Here is a 16435-nt window from a genome sequence, read left to right as displayed (position 1 = left end):
TATATGCTTGGATATGAATTTGAGCAAACTCTAGGAGATAGTGAAGGAGAGGGGAGCCTGGCATGGGAGCGATTGAACAATTCACATGCTAACTGTTGAATGGTGTATTTAATAATTTCAAATTGTTTAAATTTCAAATCATAGAATTTATTTTAATGATAGTGAAAACCATGTTTCAGGATATTACTGTGGTATTCAATACATTACCTTTTGCACTGAAAATTTAAAAACATTGTCCTCACAGTTTTTACCTTTAAGAGAAGTAATATTCACTTTGAAGCAGCCCTGTTTTTCTATTTTGGGCATAACCACTCAATACCATCCCCTTATCTTTTAGTTTATGGCGGGAACTACAATGAGAGCCCAGAAATCAATCTGAGTGATAGGACATTGTTAAAGGTACAAAGAGTGTTTCAAACATAGGAATAATCTTAATATTATAGACAACTTGGAATGGAAGACCCTTCTTTCAAAGAAACTTAGCTGTGGCGGGAAGAGATACTAATAAAACTAAAATGACATTGAAGGAAATTCCTCAAGAAATTTAATCTGCATATTGTGATAAGCGAATTTTGGTTAAGGATGAAGTGGCAATTTGAGATATGGTTTGAGGATGTAAATTTTCAAAATATTAGAAAAGACCTGATGTTAAAACAGCAAGATAGAGCTTTAATCTCAAGAATATTAAAGCCTGGAAATTTTGATTAAAAGTGAAATCAAGGCATAATTCCAAAAGCTACTAGATTACTTGGAAAAATTTACAATCTAGGCCTTGAAATTGGTACTGAAATAGACACTGCCAGATTGTTGGTCTAGTTTCAAGAACCATAGAGCTAAACATGAAAGATTTCTTTAGGAACACATTTAATGCCTAGAAATACAGGGTGCATTAGGGGTTAGCAAGGTGAAGAAAGATGAAGCAGAGCAGTTAACTATGAGCAGGTAAATTACCAGAATTATAATTATTAGAATAAGACAGGAATTAGAACCAGTTTGGACATTGACTGGAAATTAAAAGGAAGCATGGATCTGAAAAATGGGGTAGCAGACAAACAGTACTGCAGGAGTACCCAGAGCTAATACTGTGAGGACCAACAGAGAGGTGGTGTGCTCGCCTACTTGGTGTGTAATCAGCATGGCTGACCTCACCTCAGAGATCTGGGTCTAAAGCACCATCATGTGACATTATGCCTTAAGAGGCCAGGTAGATCACACAAGAGGGGAGTGGGCTGAGATTTCTGTGCTATGAAAAAAGCCAACACTTGGTCTCAGTGTGGGGAAACCACAGGAACTGTATCTGATGAGGTAGGAGGAAAACCTGGATAGTGTCTTGTCACTGAGGTAAATGCCAACATTATGTTAAATGTTGCTGAGGCTGTCAACAAAATGAGGACAGAAAAATGATCACTGAATTTAACAACTACCAATTAATAACTACCTCAGTCAATAAATGTTCTTCTATAATATCAATTCGAATGGCTGCTAGAATCCCATTGTATGGCTCTACCCAAATCTGCTCAACCAGTCCCACTGCTGAATTCTTAGATTCCTCCCAAACCTTTAGAATCGTAATAGTGCCTTGAGCATGTTTTTAGAATTGGAATTTCTGCATTAAAAAAAGGATGCACATTCTAAAGGCTTTTGACATAGATACCAAACTACTTTCTAGAAAAATTTTAATATAAATTCTACCACCCCAAGGAAATAGAGTGATTTTTTTTAAAGAAAGCCTTTTCCATTTTTATAGGTGAATGTGGTATCTTATATTTGCATTTTTATTAAGAAAGTAATGTTTGCTGATGATTGGTTATTTATGAATAACCTGCACATAACTCTCACACCAAGTGAGAGTTGTAAATAGGGTAAACTGGTGAAATATCTAGACGAGTGAAATGTTGATTTAGCGAAGTGATTAAAGCAGAAAAACTTACGATAGAATCACAGTTTGTGACTGCTGGGTGGTGCATTAGCTGTGTGACTTTGGTGAGGTAACTTTTCAGGTCTCATCTCATCTGTGAATTGAGGATCAGGTCTACCTTGAAGGGTTCTGAACAACGAATAACGTACATAATGCTGGAAATTACAATTATTAAGATGCTTATTCTGCAGAGGTAACTGCACATGGCACAGGAATCTAAAGAACGTAGGATGTTGGTCTGAAGAAACTAAGGCTATTTCTGTCATTTCCATCATCCCTGTTCCTGCCGCTCCTCCTGGGTGTTGGTGGTGTCACTATGGCAACGAGCACGCGCCGCACAGGCTCAGTTCTGAGGCGGTTACAGACCTCCGCCGCCTCTCTCTCCGCAGACTAGCGATTTCACCGCTCGTCCCACCCACTAGGTCTCAGATCCATCTCCCTTGGCCTCCGCGCAAGGAGCCGAAGGGCAGCATGGCCAAGGCTGCAGCCTCTTCGCCGTTAGAAGACTTGGATCTGAGTGGAGAGGAGGTCCAGCGGCTCACCTCCGCCTTCCAGGACCCGGAGTTCCGGCGAATGTTCTCCGAGTACGCCGAGGAGCTCACAGACCCTGAGAACCGACGGCGCTACGAGGAGGAGATCACGGCGCTGGAGCGTGAGCGCGGAGTGGAGGTGCGGTTCGTGCACCCGGAGCCGGGCCACGTATTGCGCACCAGCCTGGACGGGACCCGGCGCTGCTTCGTGAACGTGTGCAGCAACACGCTGGTGGGCGCGCCCAGCAGCCAACCCGGCTCTGGGGGCGCGGTGTCCGGCAGCCAGTGGTCCCTGCCCTACAGCCTGGCCCCCGGCCGCGAGTACGCTGGGGGGCGCGGCACCCGCTACACTGTCTACGACGTGGTCTTCCACCCAGACGCGATCGCGCTGGCCCGGCGCCACGAGCGCTTCCGCCAGATGCTGGACGCCACGGCCCTGGAGGCCGTGGAGAAGCAGTTCGGCGTGAAGTTGGACCGGAGGAACGCCAAGACCCTGAAGATCAAGTACAAGGGGACCCCGGATGCCGCCGTGCTGCGCACGCCCCTGCCCGGAGGCGCGCCGGCCCGGCCCGAAGTGGAGCCGGAGAGCTCTTTCCCCGATTTCCCCTACCCCTACCGATACCCGGCGGCCGGCGTGAGCGCTGCGGTCCCCCGGCCCCAGGAGCCCTCCCCTCCGGAGGCTGTCCGGCAGCCTGCCCCCACCGAGCCTCGCTACAGCGTGGTGCAGCGCCACCACGTGGACCTCCAAGATTACCGCTGCTCCCGGGACTCGGTGCCCGGCACAGTGCCCCAAGAGCTGGTGGTTACCATCGAGTTGCCGTTGCTGCGATCTGCCGAGCAGGCGGCGCTGGAGGTGACGGGGAAGCTGCTATGCCTTGACTCAAGGAAGCCCGACTACCGTTTGCGACTCTCGCTCCCGTACCCAGTGGATGACAGCCGCGGCAAGGCACAGTTCAACAAGGCCCGGCGGCAGCTGGTGGTCACGCTTCCCGTGGCGCCGACCGCCTCGCGCCCGGAGCCCGCCGCGTCCCCGGAAGAGGCATCCGACCCGCCAGGAACTGACGGCGCGGCCTGCGCTTCCGCTCGCCGGGGGGAGGCGGGCCCGGCGGGGTTTTGTGCTGGAGACACAAGCTCAGGTCCCAGCCGAACCCGGGCTGCAGACGCCGGGATCACCACACTGGACGCTGCCGGGAAGGAGCGCGTCGCAGAATCCGAGGAGCGGGATTTCGGCGGGCAAGAGATACCAACCACGGGGACCGGGAAGGAGCCGCCTCCCGGAGCCGGGAACTCACCTGGGGACCGTGGCGGAGGCGCACTTAGTACTTCCTGCGGGGACCTTGACGCGGGCCTTTCTGTAGGGAGCCCGAGCGTGCGCCCGACCCTCGGCGTGGAGGCTCGCGAGACCCGGGAAGGCCCCGGCAGGGAGCCGGCTTGTCGAGCGATGGGTGGTCCCGGGACCGACCACGCGGAAGCTTTGTGTCCGCCTTTGCAGTGTAGTCAGGATGAAGAATCCCTGACTCTGCTCATTCAAGTGCCTTGGATCCTGCCTCAAAGTCTTCAAGGGGAAGTGAACCCCCTCTGGTACAAACTATCTTTCTCTACCCAAGACTTAGTTTATTATTCCTTCTTTTTGCAATTTACTCCAGAGAATAAATTGAGTACCAAGGAACCAGTGGTTAGCATTTCTTCCAACAACGCAGTCATAGACCTGGCCAAATCTCCAGAATGCCATGGATACTGGAGAGAGTGGTATTACGGTTTAAACAACTGTTGTTTGGAGGTAACAGTTCTTTCTTGAGTCTTAATGTTTGACATTCTATTCCACTTATCACAGTCATCCTCATAGTTTATCCTGAACAAAGAGTTTTCCATTATAACTTCTCTCCTGACGACTTGAAGTTGATAACCCTTGATGAAAGACGTCAGTACACGTTAAACGCAAAATTGGGGGGGGGGGGGGCGGGGGGAACCAACAACGAAGAAAATTTAACGCATACTCTCTTGTAGATGGGTTTCAAGTCTTCAAAGTCACCCTCAATGCATGAATGGATTCTCAGGGATCCGTAGACCTCTAAAATTGTATACACAAAGTTGAGGGTTTTCTTCTGGGGAGGACTATAATAACTTTAGTCATATTCTCAAAGGGGTTTGTGACACAAATAGGGAAGAGACATTCTATCATAGCGTTATTTTCAGTTTTAAATAGCTTTTCCCAACCTTAGAAAGTAAATAATAGTTTACTTCCAGAGAGCAAAATTAACTCGGCCTGTGCCAGTTTTTCTGCGGAAAAACCTTAACTCAGACCCAGGGCTGAATCTAAATACCTTGCGTCCTCTAACATAAGGTGCAGCTTAATTTTACTCTCTGATGTTGGTGGGATTGACCTCTAGTGGTCTTTACATGACACTGAAATTGCTTCTTTTGGCATCAGTTTTAATCTCTTCCCTAGTAGCATTTGGCATAATGGCTGTCATTTAACAAAGTGTAATATAATCCTTAGTACCGACATCAGCTCCATCTCTTTTAGTCAAAAACTGAGGGTGACTCTTAGGTTTACCTAGGATATAATTTTGTAGTTACTACTAGGATCTTGAGAGTCAATTCAGTACTCCAGAACTATTGGCAAATACTGGGGGAGGTGGGAGGGGAGAGAACCTACTTAAAATTTGAACTTCTATAGAAATTTTACACTCATAAGTCAACAATTAATTGGTATTTTGATTGAGGTTTGTATCAATGTTACATGTAATTTTTTTTGCTCTTATAAGATCTTCAAGGGTTAAATTCCCTAATTCAGAACACTAGTTGCACAGATTATATATTGAAATTTAAGCTTTGGGCCTTGGGGTTTCTTTAACCTGCCAGAAAGTTTTACTTCTTTCTGTGTTTTTCTAGAATTTACTAGTAAGTTAAATTTTTATATTTATGAGGTGTATCTTGTATGAGAAGTGGTTAACTGAAACCCTCCAATAATGGTAAAATAAATAGGCAGGGCTAGGTAAGATACTTTGTGAGAAAATAAAATATGAAATTGACTATCTGTTTATGTCATCAGAAAGGGGAAATTTAGGAAAGGGCAGTCTTTTTCCTGTAATTGTTTTAGTAAATGAGAAAATAACTCACAAGGTGGGACGAAAGCTTTAATGGACAGCATTTGAGAGAATACTAAAGAATATATTTTAATCTGATTTTCTAGTATCTGAATGTTATTTTAGCAAAGAAACTAGACCAAAATGGGATTAGGGCAACTGTGTTTTATATTTTTGAAGCCTGAAATAGATTTATAATTATAATTACTTCATTAATCATCACATTTGCTGAGGTTGATGGAACCATAATGTTCAATTTTTTTCCTTTAAATTTTACTGGCCCGGCTGTATTAAAGTAAAAAAAAAAAGTTTTAAAAAAAATCACAACAGTATTTTGTGAGTAGACATATATAATGATTACATTATTATATGCATTATATGAAAATATTATAAAGAGACTGATTTGTGGCTGTCAGGGTCAGAATTTGTTACTTTACACACAAGTACAAAATACATTTCTGTAAACCTTAAGTCTTCACTGGGAATTTTCGTAGAGCTTTAGGACCTCTGAATTTATTATCTTTTATAGTAAAATTAGTCATTAGATGGAGAGGGCAAGTTTATGCAAATCCTTTCTATTTTAATCATAACCATTGCCATTATAAATGTTACTTTTCTGAGGTAACTGAACTGTCTGGTGTAGTTTTTGCAGTTAATGTGTAAGTCTTTTGCAGAGACATGGACCTTAGAAATGCTTTGCGGGGGAGGGTTGTTTGTACCCTACAGTATTATTCTGTCGCCTAGATCTTCAGATAATACAAGGCAAATTATTTCAAATGTACAGTTTTTCTTTCAGCAAAGCTCACTTTTGTTTGGTAGGTGTTCACAAGTTATGTTTAATAGAAGGGAATTCGAAACATCACTTTCTGATTCCCTTCCCCACCACGCCCCCAGTTTGGACCAAATAATGCATTTGTGTGTATTTGTAATTAATTTGTTTATATTGTAGTACAGAGGAAAAATTTTTATTTGGGGCAATGGTGAACTGATTTGAAGAATTTAAAATATAGTTATTCCTTCAAAGACCTAACCATATACCTATATTCACTTGACATACTCAAATAGGAACAAATTGCTTTGTCTTTGGGATTCCCTGCAAAAGTGATTTTTGTATGTCCTATAGTTTGGTAATCTACCGCCTTCCTTTTTTTAATTTTTAAAAAATTTCATTAAGTATAGTTGATTTACAATGTTTTGTTTCCTCATTTTTTTTTTTAGATTAGTTGACTTATAGTGTTTCCTTATTCTTACATACAGTTATATGCTAGTGTTGCAATGGATTATTACAGTGCTTGAAAATAGAATATAATTATCTTAAATAAAATATTATACTTGGCTCTTACCTAGCCAAGAACTAAAAGGCAAATTGGTCATACAAAATTTGAATGCATCCTGTCTTGTCTATCTTTAGCTGACTCATTAGGAAGTGTTCTAAAATTGAATTACATTTTATAGTTTGGACTACATTTAAAACTAGAGGTGATGTTATTCTTACAAAATACTGAGAGGGGGAAAAAAGGAAGATATGATTTGTAAGTAGGATTATCTGGAGGGAAAGCATACCTCAGATTTATACAGACCTAGACAAGGAACTATGACTTTATTTTAGGATCTTCTCCTATATATGTGTGTACTCTTGCTATTCTTTTTGCTCTGTACAATACTGTTTTCTTTGGCCAAAAAAGCATAGGAAAAACATGAAATAAACATTTTAAAAGTGAAGACCTGAACTGTGTGAGAATTGTTATGAGCTGATTTTAGATACAATTCTGTCAAGTATGACCAATAAAGTAGAATATTTTTTCTTTTTTTATTTTAGGAAAGGTTATTTGTCAATGAAGACAATGTTAATGAGTTTCTTGAAGAGGTCCTGAGCCCTCCATTCAAACAGACATTACCTGTGACTCCACCATTAATTGAAGTTCTTCAGGTTACTGATAGTAAGATTGAAATACATGCAAAGGTAAGGATTTGGGTAGGCTTTATGGATTAGTGATTTGGGGCAAGGTTGAAGCCTGACAAATCACTTAATTCTTGATTTTTTATATCATAACTTTAAATGCACATAATGGCTGGGAAGAGTGATGTTAAGAATACAGACCTTTTTTTGATGTGTATTTTACTATTACACATCTATGATTGATTTTCACTTATGTTATCTCATTTAATCCCAAAATAACTGTTCAGTGAGGAATAGAGAGAAACGAACATTTTGGGAAATGTGTTAGTCCAGGGACTAACAACTCTTTTTGATTCTCAAACCACTGGAACTATATATTATATGGTTTGTTCATTCTTTCTAGGTTAAGTTTGGTTATAGTCTTTTATATTAGACTTAAATAATTTAGTAACTAGCACAGTTGACTTACATGTGAACTAGGTGAGAAAGAGGTTCTGAAGAATCACAGAAATACAGGAAAATTCAAGAATGCCCTTTTTAAATTTTTTGGCTGCTTCTGGAGGCCAAAGAAGAATCTTAGTTTCCTAATCAGGGATTGACCCCAGGTCCTTGGAAGTGAGAGGGTGGAGTCCTAACCAGTGAACCAAGAATGCCCTTATAAGAATGACTGTTACTGGGCTTTATAGGCCATGTTAAAAGATTTATAGGCTAAGATTGTTTTATCCTGAAGGAGATGAAGAGTCAGCGAAAGGATTTAATTAGAGAATCAATGCCCGGTTTGCACTGTTAAAAAATGACTGGCAGCATTTGGAGATTGACTTTGAAGGGGAAGCCAGGAAGCGGATTTGCAAGTCTACCGGCTTATTCCTTCACAACTTAAAAGTTTCCAGAGGGTATAATTTACTTTTCTGTTTGTTTCAATGAATTATTAATTTGCTGTTTCTCTTAACATAGTTCCAAGAATGCAGTAACTCTGAGCAGCTTCATGAAAAAGAAGAAAGAGTCCATGAAGGAAGTCCTCTGACAGAAAAAGAAAATATAGAACATGCTACCACTTCAACAACTGATTCTGATTCATCTGTAGCAGTCACAGTACTAGAAGCAGACAGTTGTTCAGTCGCATGCTTGCAGCAAGGGGCTCTTGATGTTTCTCAAAAGCTGTTTGCAAAGTCTCAGCAACCTAAGTCAGAAAAGGAACGTGAATTTATAAAAGACAAAAGTGCTGTTTATGCAAATGAAAGAAAAGATAACTTAAAAGAACCAGTAATAACTGAAGAGAAAGAATTGGATGGAAATCACCCATCTTCGTTACTGAACAAAACTGCAGTTCACAATACACCTGGTTTTGACCACATAAAGGAAACCAATATGCAGGATGGTAGTGTGCAGATCTTTAAAGATCATGTGACTCACTGCTCATTCAGTTTTCAGAATTCTTTGCTTTATGACTTGGATTAATTCTGTATCATTTTTTAGAGGCTGAGTAAAAACTTTTGGATATGAAACAGATTGTTTACTATCTTAAAACCAAAAGCATTCAAAAAAGTATAAAATTAAAATTTGTATTTTTATTCTTATGGGGAAACTGAAGGTATATTTTGTGTGTGTGCGTGTACACAGAGTTTATGTCAATACAAAGCTTCCTTAATTATGGAAGTAAGTTTTGTGATTCTTCTGTTGTATGTTTTTTCTAATGGAGAATTAAATGTTTAGTGTCAATACAACCTGTTTATAGTCTTATTTTTGGCTTTTGTTTGCTATTACTTTAATAAAGTTTCAAAATATAGTGTCACAAAAAGTAATTCTCAAGAATGTAATGAACTAAAAGCACACACAATAGAGTGTGTGTGTTGGGGGAAGGAGAATCTCAAAACTATGTGTTTAATAAGTCTCACTAAATAGGATTTATTCAGTATTTATGCTTGTCATAGAGATTCTGAAAGAACTTTATTAACCAGTGTTAAATGATCCAAACAATACAAATGCACTGAAATTTAGCATTTTTGCTTCAACTCTGTATCTTATTCTTCTCATATGTAAGTCACCATATAAATGTGTGGGTATATACGTATATATAAATAAAGGTTATTAATGACTTTGAAAACTCAAAATTTAAAATAATTTTTTGGAAATTAGTAAAACATTCCTTGGTTTTATAAAATTAGTTTACAAGTTTTAGAACAAGACAATTTAAGAAAATCTGAGAATTTACTCCAATAGGAAAATTGTCTTCCTTATAGTATTACATGAAGACAACAACAAAAGCTAGTGTTTTCTAATCAGTTTCTTTTATAATACCTAAAAGAGGGCAGCAGATGTTTTTAATAGTTGCTAAATTATGAGTTTTATGGAATATTTTATATAAGGCCAGGAGAAAATTGCAATAGTTTCTTTTTTCTCTCACAAAAAGTTTTAGGACAACATAAAAGTATAGAAAGGAAAATATTTGTTGATCCAATTGCTGACCCCAAGACCATGAGCTGATGATGTATTTCTGTTCCAAAGTCAGCTACTAACTCAAACCTCTGGCCTTACCTTAGTCCAGGAAACTGCCTAATTTCTTTAGTCTTTTTGAACTAGGGAGGTCAGGTCAGAGCACCAAAAACCAAACAACCCCTGGCAGTTCATCCTGATATACACTTTATCTCCAATAAAACCTGGAAAAGGAACTCATAAAACAGAACTATTTGCGCCATTATAGATGACCACATACATTCTTCAACCATGATAGGAATTATTTGATTCAGTAATAATTTTGTGACTGTCCATTAGGGTACACAGTCTTTAGGCTGAAATGACTATTTGCAGTATCAACACAGAAATTAGTCTATGAGTATTTTGGTTGAATGCAATTATGTATGTTAAGGGAAACATGTTAAATATGGAATAAATTTTAAGCCTGTTTCTTGTTTTAAAAAGTGCGATTTCTGGTAAAATAAAGCTGGCTCTAGAACATGTTTCACTTTGGCAAGACTGAACTTTGTTTCATTTCTGGCTATATTTCACTTACACAGCAGCTTTTTATTGCTCATTATCTCTACGTGGCTAATTTGAAAGCCAGTTTCCTCCAAAGGGAATGGACTGTCAAGAGCTGGGTTTTATTTCAAACTTACTTATACAATGTAGAAATAAAATGTAATGCTAATTTTAAACCTTCAAGAGTGTCTTTAGTGGACTTTGATGTAAAATTATTCTGAAAAACGATTAGGAACCTTTTTATGCAAAAACAAGTATTTTATTTTGGCAGCACTAAAAGAAAAAAAAATCACTGTATTTCTACATTGAGGTGAAAAGTGTTTAAACTTTCTTATCAGTCAAATACATTCCAAAAGAAAGTGTGTTCTATGCAGGTTCCAGAGCACAGGCAATTCTTAACACAATAATACAGGAATCTTTAATACTGAAAATGACTGTTCTGACAGGGTGTTTAACAAACCTAATTTTCGAATTATAAAACCACTGAAGCAACCTCTTCCTAGTTACTGTGTCAAGAGTGAAGCTGGGCTTGTTACATTAATACTCTTAATTTCACTGTAATACTTTTTACTGATATGACAATTTTAAATAAATTTTGCTGTACTTAAAATAAGTCTTGAAAGTGAAAAAGTGTACAAAGTTCCAGATAAAAAGATTAATAGATGCAAATAAAGTTTCCCCTCTTCTATCAATTAACAGTGATTACCTCTAGCAGATACACACTGAACTTTAAAACGCAATTCTCAAAATGAAAACTTGCGTTTTAAATCTTAATCAGACATAAAAGGAAAAGATGACTATATTTGGACAACTTTTACAAGAATTTTGTTGTTGTATTAAAGCAGAAACCAGTTCCTAAACTTTTTTATTCAATTGTATATCCTATTTGGACAAATATCAAAAATAGAAGACTGTCACTACTTTTGCTTTTGTAATTGTGATTTTCTTTTTTTTACTGCAGCCTTCTATAACTTTTACAGAGTTCATGGTCCCTAATATCTCCCCACCCTCCATTTTTCCTAGGTGGGGAAAGGGCTGTCATAAACTTCTCACTAATAGTTAGAGTTTCTGGAAACAGGTACTGTTTGTTATTATTTAAGAGTGACTCAAGTTGGGCACTCTGGGTGGCTGGTCTACAGGTTTTTTGGTGATGCATACCACAGTCTCCAGCATGAAAAATCCTAGGAACTTGAGGAACCAGCACTTTCCAGAATTTTGGAAGACAAGATACAGTCAAATATTGAAGGGTCCAGTCCCAGTTATAATCATCGTAAGTACAGAAAGTGTCTGTGCACTCAATCAGCTTTTGATAGGCTTCCCGGGTCAGGGCCAGACCCATATTGTGCTCTGTGGATTTCCACGTTTTCACATCTACCTTGTCAGCCACGTCGTAGAAATTTCGAATGGCAGTATAGGTCCCCAGGGAGAGAACATCACACTCAGGGCACTCTAGCTGCTTTAATTTCCACATCTTTTTGAAGACATGGTAAAAGTCTGGGGCTAAGTAGTGATCCTCCTCTAGGAAAAGTATGAGGCCAGCATAGTCTCGAAGGACTTTGACCCTCTCCCATACAAAATGCAGCTTCCACCACCAGTGGTGTTTGGTTTGGGAGAACTTGGCCTCTCTATAATGGCCGAAGGAGTCGGGATATTCAGCATTAATGCATCCCATCCGCAAAGCTGCATTCTTCTCCACGTCTCTGGGGCAATCTCTGGGGTCAGTGCCCGGGAACTCGTTAGGGTACAACTGAATGCTGAAAGGAAAGAACACCTGCAGAACTGGACAGAAATCCACCCCAGCAATCAGCTGATTGATTTCGGTCGACCAGAAGTCATGGCTAAAGATGACGAGGATGTCGTCGATTCCCTGGGCTTTTCGAAGTGAGTCCAGCAGCAGTTTGAGGTATTCGGGCCGGTTGTGCACCTGGACCACCAGCGCCAGCTCTCGGGGGGTCCAGGACCCGGCCTTATCTACATTCCTCAGCGTCTGGTCAAAGTTCAGCTGGTACACTAGGGACCGGTACCGCAGCGTCAGATTGTCCACCTCGGGCTGCGGGGCCGCGGCGACCAGCGGAGCCGCCGACTCGTTGGAGCCCCGGCGGATGCCCACCGACACGGCGGGATGGTCCCCAGCCCGGGCGCCCGCACCCCGCGCGGGGTCGGCGTCCAGCAGCGGCGGGGCGAGGGCCTCGCTCTTCCTTTGTCGCCCATTGCTGCTCCAGAGGACGAAGCCGCAGGCGGCCACCACGAGCGTCAAGATCAGCACCTTCCGCTTATAGATGCGGAACCTCATGGTCTCCGGGGCCGGGAGCGCGGGCAGGCGGGCGGGCGGGCGCGGAAAGGAGCCAGCGGCCCCGGCGGGGAAGGGGCGGGCGGGCGGCAACCGTGGCGGTGGCCTGCAGTAGTCGGAACTGGCCCCCGAAGCTGCCCTCGCTAACTCATCCCGGGCCCCGGGGGTCCCGGGACCCGCAGGTTTTCAGCTCCCCCGCGCCGCCCGGGCTCCACACATCTTCACCTGGCAACTGCAGCTCGGGCAGCGGCCCCGCCGCTAGGAGCAGAGGCACGGCGTCGCTTCGGTCCTCTCCATCCAGCACCGGTCCGGGAAGAAGCCCGACGCGGCCCCGCTGTACCTCGACTCCGTTACCTGCGCCTCCAGCTGCCCTGCGTCCTCCGCGCTCTCATCTCTATTCGGCCCCGGACATCCCGGAACGAGAAACACAACCTCGCCTGGCCTCACTCCGGCGGCGACTGTCCTGACAGGCAGCGACTGGCCCGCCGAGCACCGCGGCCCGGGGACCCACACCCCTCCGGCCCGCCCCTGGCCGTCGGTTGGCGCTTCCCGGACACGTCCGGAGACGCCCGGCCGTCGCTGCCCGTCACCTATTGGTCCGCGGCACCGCCGCTCAGGCTCAGTTCCTACTTCCGCCACGTCCCTCCTTTTCCTGTGAGGCGCGAGACGAGCGAGACAGGAACGTGGACGTCGGGTCTCTCGGTAAGCCAGGTGTTGGGTGGTGGCGGTCACGGCGGAGCCTCCAGTGCTCAGGATTCGAGGCTGGGCCGGGCCGGACCTGGTGAGCCCTGTTAGGAGAGGGAGGGCGAGGTTTGCCGCCTTGGTTAGTGGATTTCCAGAATTCACTTTCCCCTTCCGGAAAGGGCGCTCGCATGGCGGCTGCTGGGCCTGGCGGCACTCAGTAAGGACACGTCAGCCTTTAGCGCTTTTACGGGTGACGGTGCTTTGAAGGCAAAAGTGAAACTAGGCAGATGCAGTCCTCGAAGGGACTGAGCGGGCCGTGGCGGTGGTTCTACACCGCGCTCAGAGCCAGGCATGCCCGGGAGCTAGAACATGGAGGGAAAGGGTGCGCCGAGAGTCGAAAATAAACTCTAGCCTCGGCCCTCTCTCTGCCGGAGAAAATAAGGTATCCCACCACTACGCTTTATTTGTTGGGCAACCACGATAAATTAAGCCCCAAAGGATCCCACTTTGTACGCGGGACTTACCGTACTGGGCGTCCCTGTGCTGCTACTCTTGCTGTTTTTTAGTGAGTCTCATTCTGTAAATCTAAGCATTCCAAAAAGTTGTGCACTTACTCATACGGAAAATGAGTACTTGGTGGATTTATACGTTGCTGTTTCAAGTGTTCTAACGTTTGCTCCCGTGTCTTACAACAGTTTGCACCGCGAAGACACTTCTGCTGCAAAGATGGTCAATGTACCTAAAACCCGAAGGACTTTCTGTAAGAAGTGTGGAAAGCATCAGCCTCACAAAGTGACCCAGTATAAGAAGGGCAAAGATTCCCTGTATGCCCAGGGAAAGAGGCGCTATGATCGGAAGCAGAGTGGCTACGGTGGGCAAACCAAGCCAATTTTCCGGAAGAAGGCTAAAACCACAAAGAAGATCGTGCTGAGACTTGAATGCGTTGAGCCCAACTGCAGATCCAAGAGGATGCTGGCCATTAAGAGGTGCAAGCATTTTGAACTCGGAGGAGATAAGAAGAGAAAGGGCCAAGTGATCCAGTTCTAAGCTTTGGGATTCTTTTGTTCTTATGTTTTGAGAGGAAAATGTTGAAGTTACAGAAAAATTGCCTGAATGAGAATAAACAGTGATACTCCTACTAAAATCTTTTGTATGTTTTACATTAGTTGCATGCCTAATATGGTTCTAAATTAAAATAATGGTAAATTATTTGTGGGTTAAAGTTCATCCTTTTATCTAATTCATTATTTAAATTTTGTTCCACAAGAACTGGCATTTTATATTTATATAAAGATAGGAGTCCCACCTCAAGTTTTCTTAACTAGGTTATGGAGATAAATCATAAAGAAGGGAAAAACTGATGATTTACTTTTTCAGGTCAATTTCAAATATATATTTATGTTGGGTGAATTCATAATTATGATTGATGAGCTGCTGGGAAATTTCTTAATCAGATTTTGAAAAAAAGTAAATGACAAGTGCTCAGCCATTAAAAAGAATGAAATAATCCCATTTGCAATAACATGGGTGGACTTGGAGATTATCATACTAAGTGAAGTAAGTCAGAGAAAGACATGACATGGCTAAAAGATAAAAATGAACTTAAAATTGTACAAAACAGACTCAGATTGAGAACAAATTTCTGATGGGAAGGGACAGAGTGGGAATTGGGGATTGACATGTACACACTGCTATATTTAAAACAGATAACCAACAAGGACCTACTGTATAGCACAAGGAATTCTGTTGAATATTCTGTAGTGGCCTAAATGAGGAAATAATTTGAAAAACAGATCCATGTATAACTGAATCACTTTGCTGTACACCTGAAACTAACACTATTATTTGTGCTATGCTCCAATATGAAATTTTAAAAGTGAAGGGGATAAGCTAGACCTGTGAATAGTGGACTGAGTGAAACAGAGGATCCAAGTTGAAAAAATTAAAAACTGACATTGGGAATTCCCTAGTGGTCCAGTGGTTCAGACTGGGTGCTTTCATTGCTAATAACATTGGTTCAATCCCTGGTCGGAGAGTTAATATTCTACAATGGCTGCCAAAAAAACCCCCCTGACTTTTCTGCAAGTGTACACTCCAGCAGGGACTACTAGCCACATATAGCTACTTATATTAATGCAATGCCTCACATTTATTGCTCAATAGCCACATGTGGCTAATGACCACCCTATTGGACAAGAGACAGAACAAACAATTCCATCAGTTTTTTGGACAGTACCTTTTTAGACCTCAGTCTTGAATGTAAGGTAGGAGTTGATAATGGACTTCTAACTACAAAAAGTTCTGAAGCTTGTTAAAAGAGCATGAGTTCATGACAACATAAATTCTTGTTTGAACCCTTTTGAGCATACTCGGGGCGGGGGGGTACTCAAATGTTATAAATTGACTGTGGGGAGGGTTGAGGAGGTAAACAACTATGAATAAAACAAAAGTAAAATCAGAATGAAAGAAGTGAGTCTAGTAAACACAGGCAAGAAAGAAAAAGGAGTTTGAATATCGAGTGAAAGGAAAATTGGGAAGGGGTATGGTTATGAGAACAAATTCTGCTTTCTGTACATGAATTTTAAGTAGGCTAAGATACTTACATGGAGATGGCTTGTAGAGAGGAAGAATGCAAAGGGCTGGAGTGTAGGAATAACATGATTAGCACTTATTCCCAACATAGACTATTATACCTGCATTTATTGATGAAATAATTCTCTACAGGAATATGTAAAAATCAGGTAAGCACTGAATTACTTTTTAAATATGTCCCCCTAATCACTTTTAAAAGAACCATGTTTTTAAAGAAAGTTACTAAAATTTTATAATATTTTTGGTCAATATCTCAGTAATGAGTTTAGAAAATTCTAAGATTCTTATAAAATTCTTCGTTTTAAAGACCAAAAGTTGGTGTATAGCATAGGAGCTCAAGTTGGTGCTCTGTGATGACCTAGAGGCGGTGGGAGGCTCAAGAGTGAGGGGATATATGTATACGAGACTCCTATGGATGGAGGAGCCTGGCGGGCTACATTGCAAAGAGTCAGACAC

The 16435-nt window shown here is 42.1% G+C and overlaps 4 protein-coding genes across 4 annotated transcripts in view; 2 read left to right on the top strand and 2 right to left on the bottom strand.

Moving 5' to 3' along the window:
• The window catches only part of KLHDC1 (kelch domain containing 1), a 76347-nt gene extending 72849 nt beyond the window's left edge, over window positions 1-3498 (bottom strand). The window contains exon 1 of the mRNA XM_069596125.1: window positions 3256-3498. Within this exon, the coding sequence (XP_069452226.1) occupies window positions 3256-3258 (3 nt within the window). The 5' untranslated portion in view covers window positions 3259-3498. The remainder of the gene's footprint in view (window positions 1-3255) is intronic.
• DNAAF2 (dynein axonemal assembly factor 2) lies at window positions 1699-10397 on the top strand. Its single transcript, XM_069596116.1, has 3 exons — window positions 1699-4228; window positions 7357-7500; window positions 8392-10397. Exons 1-3 carry the CDS (start codon window positions 2390-2392, stop codon window positions 8893-8895), a joined length of 2487 nt encoding a protein of 828 aa, XP_069452217.1. The 5' UTR covers window positions 1699-2389; the 3' UTR covers window positions 8896-10397.
• Window positions 10398-10650: 253 nt separating this feature from the next.
• Window positions 10651-13541, bottom strand: MGAT2 (alpha-1,6-mannosyl-glycoprotein 2-beta-N-acetylglucosaminyltransferase). Its single transcript, XM_069596119.1, has one exon. It carries the CDS (start codon window positions 12704-12706, stop codon window positions 11366-11368), a length of 1341 nt encoding a protein of 446 aa, XP_069452220.1. The 5' UTR covers window positions 12707-13541; the 3' UTR covers window positions 10651-11365.
• Window positions 13318-14531, top strand: RPL36AL (ribosomal protein L36a like). The gene is made up of 2 exons (XM_069596127.1): window positions 13318-13405; window positions 14083-14531. The coding sequence occupies exon 2, from the start codon at window positions 14114-14116 to the stop codon at window positions 14432-14434; it is 321 nt and encodes a 106-aa protein (XP_069452228.1). The 5' UTR covers window positions 13318-13405; window positions 14083-14113; the 3' UTR covers window positions 14435-14531.
• The last annotated feature ends 1904 nt before the right edge of the window (window positions 14532-16435 follow it).

This window comes from Ovis canadensis, chromosome 7 (assembly GCF_042477335.2).
Source record: "Ovis canadensis isolate MfBH-ARS-UI-01 breed Bighorn chromosome 7, ARS-UI_OviCan_v2, whole genome shotgun sequence".
In the NCBI taxonomy this organism is placed as follows: domain Eukaryota; kingdom Metazoa; phylum Chordata; class Mammalia; order Artiodactyla; family Bovidae; genus Ovis; species Ovis canadensis.
This window is presented reverse-complemented; position numbering and strand designations above follow the sequence as displayed.